Genomic DNA, 20,927 nt, shown 5'->3' with positions numbered 1-20,927 from the left:
AAGTTATTCGGGGAACCAAGTTCCATACCCTGTTTGAGAAAATGTAAAGTTTTCTTCATTTTTGCACCAAATTTTGCCTATAACTCGGTCGGTATCCAACGAATCGCCAATCTTTAACTTGTGGTCGATAGATAACACCAATGGCTACATTTTCTTTATGGACGGCCATGCCCTCAGATGTCTGTGCCAGAAGTTATTCGAGAAACCAAGTTCCATACCCTGTTTGAGAAAATGTAAAATTTTCCTCATTTTTGAGGAATTCACCAAAATTTATAAATGTAATATATTTTAATGCAAATTTGTTGCAATAAGTTTCTTTTCACTAGAATAATGCTATAAATTAAAAACAGAATAAAAAATCAGAAAAAAAAATTTAAAAAAATTACAACTCGAAAATTTCATAAGGGGTACCCCTTGCCATTTTTTTGAGAAATTTTGCAAAAAAATTTTAATTGATTTTTTTTAATGCCAATTGGTTGTAATAAGTTTCTTTTCACTCAAATAATGCTTTAAATTATAAAAAGAGTAAAAAATCAGAAAAAAATTAAAAAAATATAAAAATTTAAAAATTTCATAAGGCTCATTTTTGCACCAACTTTTGCCTATAACTCGGTCGGTATCCAACGAATCGCCAATCTTTACCCTGTCGTCGATAGATGGCATCAATAGCTACATTTTCTTCTTGGACGGCCATGCCCTCAGATGTCTGTGCCAGAAGTTATTCGGGGAACCAAGTTCCATACCCTGTTTTAGAAAATGTAAAAAATTCCCCATTTTTGCACCAAGTTTTACTTATAACTCGGTCGGTATTCAACGGATCGCCAATCTTTAACCTGTGGTCGATAGATGGCATCAATGGCTACATTTTCTTCATGGACGGCCATGCCCTCAGATGTCTGTGCCAGAAGTTATTCGGGGAACCAAGTTCCATACCCTGTTTGAGAAAATGTAAAGTTTTCTTCATTTTTGCACCAAATTTTGCCTATAACTCGGTCGGTATCCAACGAATCGCCAATCTTTAACTTGTGGTCGATAGATAACACCAATGGCTACATTTTCTTTATGGACGGCCATGCCCTCAGATGTCTGTGCCAGAAGTTATTCGAGAAACCAAGTTCCATACCCTGTTTGAGAAAATGTAAAATTTTCCTCATTTTTGAGGAATTCACCAAATTTTATAAATGTAATATATTTTAATGCAAATTTGTTGCAATAAGTTTCTTTTCACTAGAATAATGCTATAAATTAAAAAAAGTATAAAAAATCAGAAAAAAAATTTTAAAAAAATTTCAACTCGAAAATTTCATAAGGGGTACCCCTTGCCATTTTTTTGAGAAATTTTGCAAAAAAATTTAAATTGATTTATTTTAATGCCAATTGGTTGCAATAAGTTTCTTTTCACTCAAATAATGCTTTAAATTATAAAAAGAGTAAAAAATCAGAAAAAAATTAAAAAAATATAAAAATTTAAAAATTTCATAAGGCTCATTTTTGCACCAACTTTTGCCTATAACTCGGTCGGTATCCAACGAATCGCCAATCTTTACCCTGTCGTCGATAGATGGCATCAATAGCTACATTTTCTTTATGGACGGCCATGGCCTCAGATGTCTGTGCCAAAAGTTATTCGAGGAACCAAGTTCCATACCCTGTTTGAAAAAATGTAAAAAAATTCCCCATTTTTGCACCAAGTTTTGCTTATAACTCGGTCGGTATTCAACGGATCGCCAATCTTTAACCTGTGGTCGATAGATGGCATCAATGGCTACATTTTCTTCATGGACGGCCATGCCCTCAGATGTCTGTGCCAGAAGTTATTCGGGGAACCAAGTTCCATACCCTGTTTGAGAAAATGTTAAGTTTTCTTCATTTTTGCACCAAATTTTGCCTATAACTCGGTCGGTATCCAACGAATCGCCAATCTTTAACTTGTGGTCGATAGATAACACCAATGGCTACATTTTCTTTATGGACGGCCATGCCCTCAGATGTCTGTGCCAGAAGTTATTCGAGAAACCAAGTTCCATACCCTGTTTGAGAAAATGTAAAATTTTCCTCATTTTTGAGGAATTCACCAAAATTTATAAATGTAATATATTTTAATGCAAATTTGTTGCTATAAGTTTCTTTTCACTAGAATAATGCTATAAATTAAAAACAGAATAAAAAATCAGAAAAAAAATTTTTAAAAAATTTCAACTCGAAAATTTCATAAAGGGTACCCCTTGCCATTTTTTTGAGAAATTTTTCAAAAAAATTTAAATTGATTTATTTTAATGCCAATTGGTTGCAATGAGTTTCTTTTCACTCAAATAATGTTTTAAATTAAAAAAGAATAAAAGTTTAAAAAAAAATTAAACAATTATAAAAATTTCAATATTTCATAAGGCTCATTTTTTCACCAATTTTTGCCTATAAGTCGGTCGGTATCCAACGAATCGCCAATCTTTACCCTGTGGTCGATAGATGACACCAATGGCTACATTTTCTTCTTCGACGGCCATGCCCTCAGATGTCTCTGCCAGAAGTTATTCGAGGAACCAAGTTCCATACCCTGTTTAAGAAAATGGAAAATTTTCCTCATTTTTGCACCAAGTTTTGCCTATAACTCGGTCGGTATCCAACGAATCGCCAATCTTTACCCTGTGGTCGATAGATGACACCAATGGCTACATTTTCTTCTTCGACGGCCATGCCCTCAGATGTCTGTGCCAGAAGTTATTCGAGGAACCAAGTTCCACACCCTGTTTGAGAAAATGGAAAATTTTACTCATTTTTGTGCAATTCAGCAAAAATTTTAAATGTGATATATTTTAATGCAAATTTGTTGCAATAAGTTTCTTTTCACTCGAATAATGCTATAAATTAAAAAAGAGTAAAAAATCAGAAAAAAATTTCAACTCGAAAATTTCATAAGGGGTACCCCTTGCCATTTTTTTGAGAAATTTTACAAAAAAAATTTAAATTGATTTTTTTAATGCCAATTGGTTGAAATGAGTTTCTTTTCACTCAAATAATGCTTTAAAGTATAAAAAAGAATAAAAAACAATTTAAAATTCTTTTATCTTGTTATTCGTCTAGCACTCCCTTTATCGTTCTAAATAAACCCTTATTATGTGCTGACAGCGTTACTATAGACAGGTGCACCTGTTTTCATCTCATCACAATCACAGCCTCGTTGAAAACGGAAGTAAATTGAAGGATATCCTGTACCGATTTGCATAATAGCATCATAAATCGCGTGTCAATCTCAGCTCACGCGCAAGAAGCAGTAGAAATATGAAAGCAAAAAAACACCCCTAATCACAAATTCCTCTCCACTGTCGCGAGAAAGTTGTCCGCCGTCTGGTCTAATTACATCGACGTCAACACAACCGGTGCACTGAAACGCTCATCCAATCCATCGCGCATCGATCGTTGACGTTTGTTTTAATGAGCTGATCGATTACCCATCCGCCGTGCAGCGCATCTTTGCGGGAAAATCGTCAAACGACCTTTTTTTTGTGCGCCACTGGTTCATCATTACCCTGTTGCGCCATTATTGTCATCATCGCAAAAAGCTCATCACAAGTCACGTCCTCATCAGTGTTTCGCTTTCTTGCGAAAAACTACCGCCAGCAAGCTTTTCCCTTCGGGGATGGAAATCGGCTCGGAAGCTTGGACGGTTGGTGGAAGAATCGGTTTAAGCAAAGTGTGGATGAAAACCGTTTAAAGAAGTCGCTTCGGTAAAGCCATTTTCACGGGTAAGCTTGCAAAATGGCACCCAGACAGACACGGGGGGAGTAGGTGGTGCACCATTAAATCTGGAGCGCGTAAATAATTAACTGCCCACTTTAGCCTTCCTGAGATGAGGTGTGGAGTTTAAGGCCATTTTTCCTCTAGCTAAGCTTTTAAGCAAGCATTAGAAGCGAACGCATTACCCCTTAAGTAGGTTCTGTAATGAACCACACCGAATGCAGTAAATCGAACCGCAAAATGTCGTTTGAAGTTGAAACTGGTGTCAAGGTTTTAAGGCGCTTGGGACCAATAAAATGGCACCTGTTGCTTTTTTGTTATTGTTGCTTCTGGTTCTCGTTTTTTTGTTGTTGCCTGTATCTATCAGCACCAGCAGCAGTAGAACTGCGAAACGGAAGGTGATCACGATTTATTCCGATTCAATTGCTTTCGTGGGACGTTTCAACCCTTTACCGGGGGGCGTTGGAATAAAATGTCGTGCCGTTTTGCCAACAAATAAGCACAAAATGGGCCACACCTTCTTCTAATGCTCGGAATCGATTGTAAAACCTTTTTCCTAACCGTTCCCCTGTGGGTGGAGGAGACAAAAGTTTTCCCTCTAGTGGGTAACACAAAAAAGAACATCCATTACCGAACAAATGGAAGGTGAAACATTGTGAAGTTAGCAATTTTCTCACTTGTGAAGCGAACCATTTATGATGGAAATTTTTGCCCCATCAAAGCCAATCAATAGACGGCATAATAATGCGTTTTAATTGGCGTAAGACAAGAAACCTCAAAAAAAGACAAGCAACGCCAGAAAACGCTCGTAAAGTTGTGCAAGGTAAGATTCGGCTCAAACTTTCATTGACGTCAAAAAAAAACGTTTTTCGAAGGGAAGACCACAGCAGTGCAAAAACAACTTTCCACGGTGAACCTTCGGGCGTTATGATCTTGCAACGTGACTAAAAGAAAGTACAAAAAAAAAAACAAAAAACAAAAAACTATGACGATCGATCGCACTTTCAGCTTCGGCCTGCCGATCGTCGTTGCCCCCTTTGGCAATCGTTTTCGAATCCAGTTCAGTGGAAACAATGGTTTTTTGAAGCATAAGCAGCCACCGCTTCTTCGTACCTTTTGCGTTGCTTTTATCGGGTTCGCCGTCTACGCCATGACACCCGACCAGCTCCGATTTGTGTCTCAATTAGTTCACCCAAAAGCCGCGAGAGCGAGAGAGAGAGGGATATAGCCGAGGGAAACGGAAGCTCAAAGCTGGGGTGGGGTAGTGGTAAATTGTTTGGCCTCCGCTTCTGGACCGATTTTCGATTCACCTCGTTTTCCCGAGAGCTAGATTTTCCGTTCACCGGTGTTGCCGGGTGATGGTGTGCCGTCTTTCTGCCGTTTTCTTTGGCGTTTGGAGTCAGAGGGTGTGTTTTGTGCCAGACCGACACTTTGACTGTGTCGGCCAATTGCTGCCTTCGATCGGAAACAGTGGCAGCAAATAAAGATAGGAAAATGTGGAGAAAAAAATGTTAATCACACATACAGAGAACAAAAGACTCTCATGATTGTAGAGTGCAATATGAGCTGGGTTGAATATTTCGATCAACACTAAATCTACCGGATCAGTAATTTTGACTCGGTGAGATACTTTCTAAACATAATTATATTTTTATGTTAAATAATACCTACAAAGGTAAAGTTTATGTAAAAAAATATTTAATATAAAAAAAATTATATGCTGTAGTGTGAAACTTTTGAAGAAAGAAACCTTCCACATTAAAAAAACGTCCTCTATGCCCATTTCCGATGTTTGGGACTCCTCATTCCCAAGCATCAATCTAGCGATGGCCAGAAAGATCCTTTAGTTAGATCCTTTCTTTGATTTCAGAACTTCGCATATTTTTTTATGCTGCAACATTTATATTCAAACAAATTTTTCAAAAAAAAAACTTTAAAAAAAGGTATTTCTATGACTGGTCTTGGGTGATCAGTTTGAGTGATCTTGATACAACTCTTCGGGTATTCACACCGTTTAGTAGTTTTAGTATCGAACTTTTTGTAGTATTTTCATTGTGAAATGACGGTGCGTTCGGGTTTACGAATGGTTCACACTAATGCACATTTAAGCGAAAGGAAAGTTCATTTTCATTGTATCGTTTTCTAGGTAATTTACAGGCCTCTTCAACCCCTTATACACCCGCACCAAAACACGCACACGGACAAAACCCAAGCCGTCGATGTATTGGATGAAAACTGGTGGAAAACTGGTTCCATTTCTGCATTCTGCCTGCTGGCCATTTCCAACATTCAAAGCGCAACCTGATACATTCCGACGCAGTGTGTGTACTGAAGAGTGCACCATCATCATCAACATCATCATGATTTGTAGCATCATTGTTATCTACTGCATTATCATCCGCAGACACTCTAAGCCGAATATTGGACAGAAGAAGAAGGAAAAAAATCCCCCAAAAAAGGAAAAAAAACCTTCCCGCCAAGCCTAAAATTGATCACAATTATCGTGCCATGCACTTCTTCCCTCCGGTACGATCTGGTGCGTAGGGGATGAAAACTTATTCTTTTGCTACTGGCGAGAGAAAAATGGACCAAATTTTTCCGTTACCAACATGGTGTGTTCAAGTGTAGTTCACAGCAAAAACCCCACCCAGAACAGGATGCAAATCGAGCAAAAGGAGCTATTTTCGGTTATTTTATTCCGATCCTTTTGCGCCTTTCGGTGTGCATGCGTGTCGGCATTGTAAAATAAATGGCTAATTTTACAAAATCGATGCCAATTTTGTCGATCCCTGGTGTGTGTGTGTCTGGGAGGAAAACGCAAAAACCAAGGTCCGTCTTCTGTACTTCGAATATCCAGCCCTCGAGACACAAACAGTAAACGGTGCGTACAGCGGAAAGGAGCGATTTAAATATGGCTTACGGGCGTATGTATGTCGTGGTTCGACACACGTGAACACATGCAATTCCATACAGCGGAGACGCTTCCCCATCGGTGGGTCACTTTAAAGCCAATCAGCTCCATCTGTGGAGGATTGTTTGCTATCCCGAAATAATATGAAAAGCGAGCAAAAAAAAAATGGGCAAACAAGCCAAAATTCAGGCCAACAGAATAAAGAACACACACGCACGCAGAGGCGTAGAACGGATCCCGTGAGCGTGTAAAGCGGGAATCATATGTGGAAGAATGTGGTTCGAACCGAAAAGGAGAAACATTCCAAAACGCACCAACCGTCTGACGTCGTGTGGTCGTTGGTGGTTTTTTTTGTTTTCGAAGTTTAAAGTTGCGCTTAAAGGTTCGTCGCTTAACGCCGCATTAACTCTTTCGTATCCAAGGCAACGCAAAGGCGTTTGTATCGATACACAAACACGCACGATACTGCTGGTACGCGTGTTGCGCATGGAGATGACACGCACACACACAAAGCCAAGGCCTACGTACGCGGATCGCCCCGTTCAATTGGGCGCTCGATGGGATGAAAGAAATTGTGATAAAGTTTGGAAATAAAAAAACAAAAAAAATAAACGCCCGGAAGAGAAACGTCAAACGTTTACGTTTAATTCAGTTAACAAAAGAAAAAGGGAATAAAACAAAAGTTTTAGCAATGAAACAGGAGGGAAAAACTTTTATAAAAACGGCAAATAAAACAAAAGTTGCCCCCTTTTGCAACTCACCTGGCAGGCCCTTTTGGCTAGCGCTCTTTTGTTCGTGTTTGTGTCGTACGTTGCGAACCGCTGCGTAATCGAAGCTGGTTTGAAGTCGGTACTCGGTTGCGCTTGTACGAACCAGAAAAGATGCACTTTTTTTTAATTCCTTTTTGCCACGATTCTTCTCAATCCGTTCGCTTCCTCTGCGGCTTTGCTTGCGCAATTGCTATTCTGCGCAAGTAATTCCACAATACGACGGCGTTTGTCGTCTCGTCGAGCGCTTTAGTGCCTTCTGCTGCTGCTGCTGCTCGGATGGGATTTTCGCTTCCTGCTACAGGCAGCCTGCTGCTTCTAGCACGCACACAAACAACAACGCAACACCTGCACACAGGCGCACACTCGCACGTACACACGCGTTTTTGTACGAACCGGTTCAAAAATAGAGCCGCCGGATGATGCTTGGCTGAACTGAGCTGAAACTCTGCCTTCGGTTATCCGCTGGTCGAACGTAACCAAATCGACCTTTTTTGCTGTGACTTTGCTTGATCGTAGTTAAGATGCACTTGCGCAAACTAAAGAGATTCGAAGGATGATTTTCTTTACCGGGAACATATTAAATGCACAACAACACTTCATGACACCGACACAAGCACATAAAAAAACACAAAACACTTCGAACAGGTAGGACGCCCAAAACTTCTGTTTGGAGTATTAAATTACACAGCTGAGATGAGATAATTGGGTGCAGGTAGTTGTCACTTGACACTTTACACTTGTTTCTCACAGAAAGCATTCAGCCAACTAGCTAACAATCGATCCTCGTAAAACGTAATGCTTTAACGGTAACACACTTAAGCGGTTTAAGTACAAAAAAAAACCGCATCCCAAAAACACTGATTCACCCTAATCGAACCCGTGTTTGATCGACTTGTTTTGTTTGGCTGGTAAGGTGTATCTAATTTTGTTTTGATTTTGGTTTTCCTCCCTCTTTCGATCTTTGTGCATCGGGCGACTTGTTCACCCAGATCGTCCGAAAAAGGGCATTCGTGATCAATGTTTATTGTTGTCGCTTCTCACCTTCTTTCTCCGCTTACGAAGCGCCCGGATGATATGAGGATCGACCAACAAGAAAAAGGTGGTTTCGTTATTCTGGTTCTGGTTATTGATGAGGTTAAGTGTTGGGCGGATCTGTAGAAAAATGTCCGAACGCTGCACACTTTACTGGGATGGGTTAACCGCAACTAAAAACACACACACAGACAATACACTGCCAGACGTTCACAGCCAAGCTGCGCAGAACAATGATGGAGCAGCGACAATGTCACCGAGGACGCCATGTTTACCGACGGCATGACAAACTATACCCGCCCCGTGCCACGGACCGCGCCGTGTAACTCCAAGCGCTTCTGCATCCTGCCAGTGACGGGACAGAACGAATCGGTCACGAAACGAAACGGAACGGTACGAAGGAAGAAAATTAATATATCAACCTTTCCGTGTCTCATTCCACCAGTTGCCGGGGTTGAACTGTTGTAAGGCGAACGACAGACGGACGGAGGACACACCAGACCACAAGCAAACAAACAGAGCAAGTTTACGCGAACCACGCACGGGAAAAAAGAAGAACCTCACACGTTTCACACGTTACGATGCGCGACGAAACTAAACACTGCGCGCGATCACGTACGGCAAACAGTTTGGGCCGATTTTTTTTATAATACGAAATGCGATAAGTTTGATCGATTTTGTACGCCGTAATTACATTTTCATATGTGTGATTGTCACTAACGACCGCTACGCACAAGCTGGCTTACGGAACGAATTTAAATCTGCCCGAACAAAACGCGTCTGTCGCCGACGGAAGCTCTACTAGTAACGCATCCCATACGTTAAAGGTTCATCGCTAGCACTGGCGTTCAACTCTTTTGAATTTTTCTGCCGAAGAGAGCTTAAGCGCTGAGAGATTACCGTACGGTGTGTAATTTCAGCTCCTGATGAAGATGCGGATAGAATGAGATAAAGGACAACACAGCGAGAGAGGGAGAGAGAGAGAGAATCAATCTTGTTGTTGGTTCCAATTCTCTTGGATATATTTCCCAATGAAAAACCTGTTTCGGGATGCAATAAGTGAGAGATCATTGATCGAGAGAAACTACTATGTATAATAGTGTGAGAGCATTTTTTTAAGAGAGAGAGCTTTTGGAAGGAGACTTCAAAGCTTTTTGTAATGCTTTCGTACGTCGATTAACAAAGTCGATTTTAAATTTTGAACTTTTTAGAGTTTGTCATCAGTAAGTTGTTCGTTGAGAGATGTTTTACTATTTTCATTTACTTATTTCATATTTTATTTAGAGTAACGTAACAGAAATTACTTTTTATGCTATCAAACACATTCACTCGTCCATTGGTGTCTCTTCTTCGGCAACATTTTCATTCCCTACCGCATCACCATCCTCATCGTCTTCATTTGCCGTGTTACCGGCTTCCATTGCGAAGTTTACCTCTTCCAGCTCATCCGTTACCTCGATGCCGGTGTCACCCTTCTGACAGTTGCACCAACGCATAACAAACCGGCGGAGTGCAAGCAAAACGAGAATGGTTGTCTGATCTACTCCAGCGTCCTGTATCTTCCTGCCCATCGTTAGATCATCATCAATACCAAACGTTCCACACGTGCGCACGTATCGGACGCACCACAACAGATCACCGTGCTCGGTACGATCGCTGAACAGGGTCTCGAAGTACTCTACCAGCTGTTGCATCACTTCGGTACTGACCAGTGACATTAGATGTTGGTAACCGTACCACGGGGAGGTTGTCTTTTCCAGCAAGTTTAAGAACCGTACTAATGTAGTGCTTGTACTGCGCGGTGATAGCAGCGGAAGAAACTTGAGCGTTAGTATCAGTATGCCACGCTGGAAGAACACCGTCGAACGGGGTTGCTGGTGTCGTGACGCGGTTTTGTACGAACATGCCATTACCTGCATCGAGTACCAGCAATCGCTTAGCAGTCCCAGAAACGCTTCAATCGTGTCGAACTCGAAACTCTCGATCACGTCAATGCGCTCACTAAGCCAACCGACAAACCCGAGCGAATCTACCAAATATTGGCAGGATTTCGGAATTTTCGCAATCGCATTCAGTAGGTTCAGGATGGCCATATTCAGCTCTCTGTTCGACAGTGGCGAACCGTGAAAGCCCATCATCACCTGTATGATTGGTGAGGCACGCAGTACCGCAAAGTCGCGATGGGTTTTAACGCCGAGATATAGCGTACGCACCATAAACATGCGCTGCACGTTGTTTTCCACATCGCTGCTGTTAAACAGGGGCAGAAAGTTGGGCACCATGCGGAAGTTGTACACGTCCTGGTTGATAACGTACGTCATCATCGGTGTGTGCAGTTTGCTCAGTACGTTCGGCAGCAGCTTGACCGTTTCGGCGATGAACAGCATCGACAGGTACGGTGCTCTTGGAACATGACCCTGCGTGTGTACACTCTCATTGTAGCTGGCTGCCGTCGCATACATGTCGATAAATCGCCGCTGCACGATGGCCAACAGGTGTAGCCAGGTTTTCGCGTCGGTTAGTCGCTTCGTCAGCTGTAAATGGCTGCGAATGCGCAGCAGGACACTGCCGGCCGCTAAACGCATCTGCTCATCGTTACTTGCCAGGCACAGGAATGGTAGCGTAAGGATGCCATACCGTATGCTGCGACGCAACATGTCCGACTGTTCGCTCGAGTACATGTAGTTCAGCATTGGCATCAGGAAAGCAGGATCATACGTTACGGAATTAAGCTCGCTGTTGTTGGGGAGCATTTCCAGCAGATCACTTTGCGGATGAAGCTTCCGACCGCGGTGCGTTTTCTCTACGAACCGCTCGACCGGACTGTTTGCTTGATAATTCACCAGCAGGTCTCGTTTTTCCGAATCTGACTGCTCGGCCAGCTGGTCAAAGTTTGTCTCCGGTAATTGAGCGCATGCATCGAGCTTTCGCCAGACGGGAAAATTTTCAATCATATTGATAACCTTATCTTCCGTCAGCAACGAAAAAACCTCCGACACTTTGGTGCGGAATGTTTTTTGCGGCCTACGAGCGGTCCCTTCGTGCCCGTTACTTGTTTCATCGCCGGCTCCTCTCGATTCCAGGGAGAAATGTTTAATGGCCGTTTCGCCCCACAAGAATGGGCGAAACTCGTGCATCCGCACGCCCGACCGTTCGTAGTGCTGAAGAAGCGCTAGGATGTACCGGTTTGCGTCCGTTAGTGTGGCACCGTACGCTCCTAAAAGCAGCGGAACATGCTTTTCGTTTGCCACGGTTGGATTTTTGCGTGCAAGCGCATACAACAGCTGTACGAGGGCAGTTTTCGGCTGGTACTGATACTGCAGCAGCAGCACACGGAGAAAGTTCGAGTGTGACAAAGCCCATTCATAGTATCGCTCGATATCGGTTTGCTGCTTCTGTCCATCGATGTAGAAAAGCTCCACCAAAACCGCCATCAGCTTCGGCAACACGTGCAAGCGCTCATCGAAGCGACGATCGTTATCACCTCGACGTACTGTTTCAAGGCCAAATTTAAGACAGTTCTTGCAAAATGTGGTCCACTGGCCTGTCTTTGTAACCGTGCCGAATGTCATCTTCTCATCCTTGATATGGTAGCGTGATGCATGCGTTACCCACCGATATGTGGCGAGAGTCAACTCGTTCAATCGCTGCATGTGTGCATCCTGCTGCAGCAGATACTGTGCGGACGAAATCGATCGAAACAGTGCCTCGAAACATTGCAACAGTACGGTGAACCCATTACAGTAGATCGTTTGCTGTACAGTTACATTTCCTCCCTCGGTCGATGTCTTCAGTGCGGCCCCATAGATCTCCATCAGCACACGTAGCTGGAACGATTCGACCGCCTCGATGCGGAGCTTTTTCTGTCCAAAATCAACACATTCGTTGCGTGGCATGCATAGTCGGACGAGTTGTTCGCTTGCTAGGGCGTTTTCGCGATAAATCACTGCCGCTTTGTTGGGTTTTTCTAGCATCTTTAGAATTGGACCCTTGAATTCGGCGTAGATTTGGGTCATTAAACTTTTGACTTCAGCGTTTTCCATTGTTGCCTCGGTAATGATGCCTCGTCTGAAGGCAACATTTAGCAACGGATACACTAGATCCTTTTTGGCCGTGTTCTGTCCTACAAGCTCTAAAAAGGGACCGTGCAAGTGAGAACTGCGCCCTAGTAAGAAGGTTGCAAGTTTTATCGTCGCTTTGCTTATTCTCCGTTTATTGTCGAAGAATACGCGCATCAGGTCCGGATCGATGTGCGCAATACTGTGCGGGAACATAGCGAAGTAATCGCACAACGTTTGTTCCAGCTCGTCCAACTCAACCGCTTGACTATCGCTTCCTTCTTCACCCTGTCCACATTCCATGTAGATACGCACCAACCCTCGTACAGCTTCCTCCGGAAGGTAGTTTTCCTGACGGCACTGATTGCGCACTATCAGCTGCTGCAGTGCTAAACACAACTGCTGGTAATGGTACGAACGTTCATTTTCGGCGACGAAAACGTCGGCAGACAATTGTGCATAATGCTGAAGAAGCATGACACAGTGACGCTCGTTCAGCTTGAAAATGGTTAGCAGCTTCTTCGCCAACTCACCGTCCAGCTGCGTTGCGGCATTATCCTTCGACATTTGGATCAATTCGGTGGTCATCTTGTTGGAATACAGTTCGGTGTAATTTTCAAAGTGCGGCAAATGGTGCATCATCTGCATTAGATTATACACGAACTCGGAAACCTGTCGGCGCGTTGAATCTTCATCCTGCTTGCTGATGGTAAAGTTTTGGAAGATGGCAGGGCGCTGCAGGAAAACTCCTTCCAACAGTTCGCCTATGTCCCGCTCCGACAGAACGCCCGGCTTGAGAAGGCCTTCGAGCAGCAGATTACAGTAGTGCTTTGTTATTTCTACGTGATTCGGAGTAAGCTTGCCCGATGCTACCCAGCGGCTGAAGTAAAACATAGTTTGATGGAACATGTTCAACAGTACACCACGCACATCGTCCGTGGGGCGATCAAGCTTCTTGTCAAGCGTAAAACTTTTATCTTTCGCCACTAACGCACTGCTCAGTGGACGAAACATTTCTCTTCCGATGTCGACGAGAGTGGACTCCTTATTCGTTAGCCATTTGTTAGCGTACTTGAACAGTGCGGACGACACACTTCCATCCTCAAGCGCCTTCACCGCCCGATGAACGATCTCCGGATGTGGTATGTAGTGCAGATAACGTAATGCTACACCTTCAAAATACAGGCGAAACTGCTCTGGCCGTTCGGTAGCTTTGTCAAATATGTACATGAAGAAGTTGTCCGCTACGGGTAGCTCAACCTGCGCGTCTAGCAATGCTTCCGATCCGGCGAATGCAACGATCCGGTCGGTTTCCTGCTCAACACGGTCGAACAGTGCGTTCAGTTCGTCCTCCCTCGAGGATGCTTCGAAATTAAACGCCTCGTTAATCAAACTGTGATCGATGGTTGCCTTTGCATTCGCTTGTTGTCCAATCAGCTGAGCAGCTCGTTGCAATTTGTTCGCTAAATACAATACAAGCTCCGCTATATGCTTAGGAGAATCCATATCACTAAGCGCCTGAAACCAAAATTCGATCTCCGTACCACGATTGCCGAACAGGGCAGTGTTGCGGAGCAGTGCCAGCAACTGTTCGGTGGCATCACGCCGCATATCGGACGTTCCGTTGATATACGCTTTGGTTAGCAGCAGAAACACGGACGGGAACAGATCCGAACTGAAGGCGACACTCTGCGGTTCCAGCGCGATGATCACCTTGATCGCTTTGAACTCGTAATTTAGGTAAAGTTTCTCCACCACAGGATTACGGTAGGTCGGTTTTAAAATGCTGCGAAAGGTGGTGATGAACGAGGAAGAGTCAATGTACGCACGGAACGAACGGATGCAAACGAGCAAAATATCCATCGCGTGCTCTAGCGTTACCACTACCGCACGATCCACCGCACAACTGTCCCGATGGGTTTGCATCGCTGTCATGATGCGATCGATGCTGGGAAACATTGCCACCAACTTATTGATGGCGTCTACCTTCACCTTTGTTCGCCCGAACTGATCCAATATGCCGCTGCTTTCGATCGCCTGCAGACACTCCTCGCAGCGCGTTACCATGAGCGCGAGAAACTCTAGACAATAAGGGATGTTTCCGCTCTGGGCATCCAGCGCCACACCGATGTGTTCGAGAATGGTGCGCGGCAGTGTGGTCTGCACTATAAACGCCGACAACGTTTTGGCGGATACACCCTTTTCCAGCTTACCGAACAGTTCGGCGGGTTTGCACAGCAGAATCATGTTCTTCAACATCTCGCGTATTTCAAGCGATTTCGTTTTCATCAAACCACCGTACATGCTAAGCGTTGCCGGTAACACCTCCGGGCACATTTCCAGCATACCGAGCACTAGGCGTCGTTGGTGTGCGTGTAGCTGAGTGTGCTTCAAATGCTGCAACAGCTGCCGATAACGCGGACTGGCCCGTTCAAGATCGACAGATTTCGGAACTAAAAAGCAGCGCCGCGAGGTGAGCAACGGTAGCAAGAACTCTTCGGTAGCGCACAACACCTGCTGTTTGGCCTGTTCTGTGATTTGCTGCTTCGCTGGACCGACCCATTCGTACACGTGGACCAGCGCTTTCAGTATTTCCGGTGTGAAAGCGGTGCGGTAAATGTATTTGTCGATGTCAGGAATGTCGAGCACGTACTGCCGTAGCGTCTTCATAACCAGCACCACGTTTTCCGAACTATCGAACACGAGGTTGAGTATCAGCGGATACACGAGGGAATGCCGGGCTAGCCAGAACCGAACCATTTGTGACGGTGTATCGATCAGAAATGCTAGATTAAATTCAATAAACGCTGTACGCAATGAGTTTCCGACGAAGCCTTCCTTTCGGGCGATCGATTCACGATGGTCGGTCATACCCATCTTAGCACTAGAAGTGTCCACCAACTGTAACACATCTCGCCAGTACGTTACACCATCTACCAGCAGGACAGCTTTAAGAAGCCGCAAGGCGGATGCTTTGCTGGATATATCATTCGCACCTTGATCCTGTAGCAAACTACAAATAACGGTCTGATAGTTCGTCATGATGGATCGAACACACTTGATGGCGTACTGAACATGCGTTTCGTCATAATCCAAACTCTGCAACAAAATAAGCTGCACCAAGTGCAACACGTCGGCGATATCGTTCAGTTTATCCTTCTCGCAAGACGACAGAATGGCCAACAGTGGTTTAAATGTGCCACCGCACTTAATGTAATGCAAAACCATCTCCGGGTTCGTGTACGCTTCCTGCAGAAAGTGACGAATGGCTGTGGAGAAAAGAACACGATGGAGACACACTGCATGTTGATGCGCTCGCGTAACCTACCACTCATCGCCATCACTCCGGTTTCCAGCTCCCGGCGAAAAGATTCTGCTGCTTGTTGTCCCGTTTTTTTATCCATGCTCGGTTCCGCATACCCATTGGTTTTGCGTTTCTTGAATACTTGCGATACACGCTGACCTTTGGGGTTCTTAACTGCGACCGGTGGTACATCCTTTGAATTCGCCTTTTCAGCTGATTTCTGCTTCTTCTCCCCAACAGGACACTCAACGCCGTTCGGTTCCAGCTTACGTTTAGCTGTTTTTGTCGTCATTTTGATAGCTGTGGCACGTTTTTTTATTGATTTAGAAGGCTATTTATTACAAAAATTGTGGTTTCCCGGTTAAACACCCTACAACCATGCGGTTTAGCTGCTACATAAACAACTGTCAGTTGCTCTGTGATACGATTGTCAAGATGTGTACGTGTGAGGTAGTCCTTCAAAACAATAACAAAGCGGTTGAAATATTTCGCTTTGAAATGATTCACTTTGATGATCGTGGAATGGTTCTGATTCATTTGAAATAAATTGCGCTAAAGTTTAATAAATCAGTTAAACACTTCAACAAAACCTTTCTTTGATTGTACATTATACTTTTAGCTGAAAGTAATTGAACTAATGACACACGCGGGTCGGTTTTTGCTTTGTTTTAAGTTACGGAATAAAGTCGTAAAAACAGTTCATTACACCCGCATTCTTTCCGCTTTATTCATTTGTAAAAACACGTCTTTCCACACAATAATGTTTCGAAACATATGAAGCATCCCGCAACGCAACCTATATCCGTCAGGTACGCCCGCATGTACAGCCAGTAAAGAAAACAACCCGGTCCAGACACGCGAGACCAAACGGTGGAAAAACATCCAACATGTGTTTCAGATTGATGCACTTTTCCATCGAACCGATCACGTTATTTTCGGGTTACTGAGTTGTCTTGATCGTACCCTTCTGCTCAGGGATGGGAAGGTGGGTAGAAGGCAAAGGAAGAGAGCGCGTTGGTGTATTCCTGCACGTTCCTGACAGGCTTGGGAACAATTCATCCACACGCACACGTTTGCGAGACAAATGTGCGAGAGAAAATTTCCGCGAGAATGCGCACTAGATGAAAAGTGGTTCTGAGATTTTCCACGGACATCTGTATGCCGAGAGGAATTAGATCGACTTCTCAAAACGATTCATACGGTCGATGGCGTACGCTTGGTTCGGTTCGCACCGAGGTCGTGGAACATTTGCAGCATCCGGTACTTAGAATAACAACCTGCCGACAACCTTCAAGGATCGGCTGAGTGATCACTGTTCGACACCGGAAGCTCGATCTCCACTCCATTAGTCGAAATAGAGGATCTAATAAAGGTAAGCGATGATAACCTTTGTCCCCTTTAACTTAGTGTTCAAATTATGTGTACGTGTCATCATCCTTTCACCTTGGGTTAACGATCGGACCTCACAATTACAAAATGTGCTTACAAATCCAATTCTTTATCTGTGCGATCGAAGCTGTGTGCTATTTTTCAATTTCGATTTCAATTGCGTATTCGTTATCTCTTACAGATGTTCTCTGGCGCATGATGCTAGTGTCCGTGACACGTACTTAGTGATTGAGGTTGAATTTTCCACACGTTCTTCCCGACACGTTGCAAACCCTCCGGTTAAGCCTGCGGACGTGCGACGGACAGCGTATCGACGTGTGCAGTGAAGTGGGCCGGGCAACGTGGGCGTGAGATGCGCCATATTGGAAAAACTCTACCCCTGAGAGTCAAACGTGGACAACGGCGCAGTGAGAAAGATCGGCAGAATCATCATCACCAACACTACCCAGCAGCTAGTAGTAGCCGAATTTTTGTACCGATTTGTGTCGGTGTTTTTGTTTTCGAGTTTTGTGATCGACAAATCGTGCGTGCACAAAGAACGAAAGGGCAGGGATCACGGACCAGAGCGTGGCAGTTGCAGTTTGCTGTGAAGTTGGTTGATCGTTGCAGCGTAACGACTGCAACATGTTGAGGAACATTGGCTGGCAAAATTCATGAACAGGATAAGCGCGTGAAGGAACGAATATTCTTCCCGGAAATTGCATTTCTTTGGAAACATTAGAACGGCTAGATGACGAAGGCCTCTATACTACGACATTCGACGCATCTTACTCCCGAGGGACGTCTCTCTGTTTCGTATCTCTAACCGAGCACAACAGCATATCATCACCACCACACTGCCGGTGTGTGGCTAAAAATAGTGAAAACGAAGTATTTTTACCATCTAACACCATATCGAAAGGTGGTGGTAACACGCCAGACCAGACCAGCGACGGGAAGACGGTGGAGATCGTGTCGGAAAGGTGTATTGCCGCACTCTTGGACGCGGGTAATTGGGACAAGAATCCCGGCGACTGTTGTGTTGGCGTTTCACCTGAGCTGCGTACTGGGCCGTGTGTTTATGAATTGTGTATTCGTGAATTTCCGTGATCGCGTACCGGGTGACCCTTGTGGAGTGATTTATACTGGTAGAATTTGGTAAGGTGAACGTGAAAAAACGTGTGTAAACAACTGGCCCAAATCGACATTTTGCGACCGTGTACGAGAACGAGAATCACACTTCATGTGTACACTTGCCACTGCGGTGACGACTCCGGGCCTGGGAACTGGACGAATGGGGCTGGATGCGATTCAACCGAGGCAGGGCAGCACGGAAAGTGCGGGCAGCGGAGATTCGGACAGTGGGGGAGGAGGCGGTTACGATTCGTCGGTCTGTACGGCTGCGCTGCAGTGGTACTATCTGGCGAACTTGGACGCACATTCGAGCGAGTCTTTACAGGTAAGAATTCATGTATCATGCATCGTGACATCTCGGTCTATTTGGAAATAATTACTGAAGGAAGACAGAAGAGATTCAAAGGAAGTGATCATACCCCTAACGTACAACTTCAGTGTTTAGTGTACAAATATTATTGCTGGAGCCGTTATCAACTCTTTTTTGACTCAATTCTCTAAGTTTCTACTTATATTAAGCTGAAGTTCTAAAACAAAAGAATACTGTAAGCTAAGAAACTTTAGAACGCTCTCAAGAAATGTGAATGAATCATGTAAATTTGCTTGGAAAAAACAAATTTAACTAAAACAAACATGAAAAAATAAGTCCCGGAAAGTTCCCTTTTGTAGAAGAGACGAACTAGGCGATCAACCATTCAACAATGATCAATTTATAAATTTCCAGCTTTTCGGATACTCTCCTGAGACTAAAGCTATACATGGAGATGTCCTGTAAAGCAGTTCCATGACTTTAATTGTCTATGAATTAACGCTTTAATTTTAGAGCTCGAAACTGTTCTCTCCTGCCTATTGGACCGGATCTGATACATTCGCGCCATCATCACTGTCCAATGAAGCGTTCAAAAGCGATCATGATCGAAGAGAGGAATGCGACTCACCACTGCTTGCTGAGGAACTCGCGGAACTGTGCGACCAGTTTGACGATCTCGGTCTGTTTGAGTTAACTTCAAGGGCACGTCCGAATCCGCTAGACGTGGATCATTTTGCAGGATATGGGCGAGCTACCTTGAGCGCATCATTGAAAGGACTTGGTGGTTATGGTAGAAGCGTATCGCCTACCGCTTCGTTACATCAAAATCATCATCATCATCATCACCATCATCATGTGAAGCACCATCAGCAGCAGCAGCATCATCACGAGTTGCCATTGACAAGGCCTCAGCATCAGCAGCACGCTTTTCACCATCAACCACTGCCCTTAACGAACCACCATTATCAACCGACGTACGGAGGACATCATCCTTTACCGTTGCACAATGGAACGTCAGAGCATCAGCATCATCTGCAGAACGTGAACCAGAAGTACAGCAAAGTGCCTCCGTCGAACTATCTCTGCCATCTGTGCTTTAAGAAGGGTCACTATATTAGAGATTGCCCACAGGTGAGTGTGAGGATATTCGAAGATACAACGGACACTAAGATACACCAATTGTTCCTTTAGGCACGTCCAAAAGCGGAAGGGAAAACACCGTACCAGGGTAAGAAGCGTTGTTTCGGCGAGTACAAGTGTCCCAAGTGCAAGCGAAAGTGGATGTCGGGCAATTCGTGGGCAAACCATGGTCAGGAGTGCATCAAGTGCCACATCAATGTTTATCCACACAAACAGGTAATGTGCCGAGAGTTAGGCTCGTCCAGTTGAAGTGGTTTACTAATCTCGCCATTGGGGTTTCGTTTTGTAGCGCCCTCTGGAGAAACCGGACGGTTTGGATGTGTCGGATCAGTCGAAAGTCCATCCGCAGATGCTGTGCGAAAAGTGCAAGACGTTGGGTTACTACTGCCGAAGGATCCAGTAGCCATCTACCTGAGAACGTAAAGAACTACAGAGATCAATTTTTGATACAATTTTTTAACCCTATCAATTAGTTGCAAATAGTTTTACAGGCAGATTAACTGCTTCCATCTACCTTCCCGAAAATATGCTTACACGAGCAACACGAATCGAATTCCAAATATCTGTATATAATTGGGCTGGTGAGACGCGGACGTGTGTGGCAACCGTCGTGCCAACTGTTTGAATGTTTCTCGCCACGAAAAGCTCAAACTTATTCGAAAAAGAAACTAAAAGAAAAAACAACCAACAAACCGAATCCAAATCGAAACTCTTCCCGTTTCCGTGCAAAATAGGATGGGGAAAGGGCAAGATTTGCAAGCATAATTTGTATTATTTTATTGTAAACTTTCGACGCAAAAAGCAACAAACTGTCAGCGAACTTTGTTTTGGGTTTTAAACTTTTCGAAAACATAGAAATGTGTACAATTATGGTATGAACAAAAGAAAAGATAATAATATTGCGCATAATTAGCGTTTTTTTTGTTTTTGCAAAACACGAACGAAAAGCATTCGTTTTCAATAAAGAAATCGATATAATACAACACAGGTAAAAGTTGAAATATTATGTCCGAAAATGAATAATCTTCTTGGAAGCAATTGGTGAAAGATGAATAAAGGATATATGGTAAATTTGTTTGGAAACTGTAGGTATATAAAATAGATTAATTTCATTTTACTGCATATTACAAACATTATCTCTTACCTTTCGTTCAAATCTCCGTCG

The 20,927-nt window shown here is 43.9% G+C and overlaps 3 protein-coding genes across 3 annotated transcripts in view; 1 reads left to right on the top strand and 2 right to left on the bottom strand.

Moving 5' to 3' along the window:
* LOC125768336 (uncharacterized) overlaps window positions 1-9,429 on the bottom strand; it is a 60,005-nt gene extending 50,576 nt beyond the window's left edge. Inside the window, exon 1 of the mRNA XM_049435803.1 lies at window positions 7,408-9,429. The gene's annotated coding sequence lies outside the window, so the exon portion shown is untranslated. The remainder of the gene's footprint in view (window positions 1-7,407) is intronic.
* Window positions 9,430-9,686: 257 nt separating this feature from the next.
* LOC125768330 (uncharacterized) lies at window positions 9,687-16,248 on the bottom strand. The gene is made up of 2 exons (XM_049435789.1): window positions 15,835-16,248; window positions 9,687-15,775 (listed from the first exon to the last, which is right to left on the bottom strand). Exons 1-2 carry the CDS (start codon window positions 16,100-16,102, stop codon window positions 9,774-9,776), a joined length of 6,270 nt encoding a protein of 2,089 aa, XP_049291746.1. The 5' UTR covers window positions 16,103-16,248; the 3' UTR covers window positions 9,687-9,773.
* Window positions 16,249-16,865: 617 nt separating this feature from the next.
* LOC125768405 (homeobox protein slou-like) lies at window positions 16,866-20,745 on the top strand. Its single transcript, XM_049436020.1, has 5 exons — window positions 16,866-17,182; window positions 17,381-18,637; window positions 19,136-19,753; window positions 19,814-19,978; window positions 20,052-20,745. The coding sequence occupies exons 2-5, from the start codon at window positions 18,422-18,424 to the stop codon at window positions 20,163-20,165; spliced, it is 1,113 nt and encodes a 370-aa protein (XP_049291977.1). The 5' UTR covers window positions 16,866-17,182; window positions 17,381-18,421; the 3' UTR covers window positions 20,166-20,745.
* The last annotated feature ends 182 nt before the right edge of the window (window positions 20,746-20,927 follow it).

Source organism: Anopheles funestus, chromosome 3RL (assembly GCF_943734845.2).
Source record: "Anopheles funestus chromosome 3RL, idAnoFuneDA-416_04, whole genome shotgun sequence".
NCBI lineage: Eukaryota > Metazoa > Arthropoda > Insecta > Diptera > Culicidae > Anopheles > Anopheles funestus.
Note: the sequence above shows the minus strand (reverse complement) of the source record. Positions and strands in the feature narration are given on the sequence as shown.

What these genes read in the sequence shown, in the direction of transcription:
- LOC125768405 (XM_049436020.1), top strand. Translation starts at nt 18,422, where the DNA reads ATGTGTACACTTGCCACTGCGGTGACGACTCCGGGCCTGGGAACTGGA. An exon ending in ATTCGAGCGAGTCTTTACAG is followed by an intron (nt 18,638 to 19,135) that starts GTAAGAATTCAT and finishes CTTTAATTTTAG; the next exon opens with AGCTCGAAACTGTTCTCTCC. An exon ending in ATGTTTATCCACACAAACAG is followed by an intron (nt 19,979 to 20,051) that starts GTAATGTGCCGA and finishes TTCGTTTTGTAG; the next exon opens with CGCCCTCTGGAGAAACCGGA.
- LOC125768330 (XM_049435789.1), bottom strand. Translation starts at nt 16,102, where the DNA reads ATGACGACAAAAACAGCTAAACGTAAGCTGGAACCGAACGGCGTTGAG. An exon ending in CGGAGTGATGGCGATGAGTG is followed by an intron (nt 15,776 to 15,834) that starts GTAGGTTACGCG and finishes TTTTCTCCACAG; the next exon opens with CCATTCGTCACTTTCTGCAG.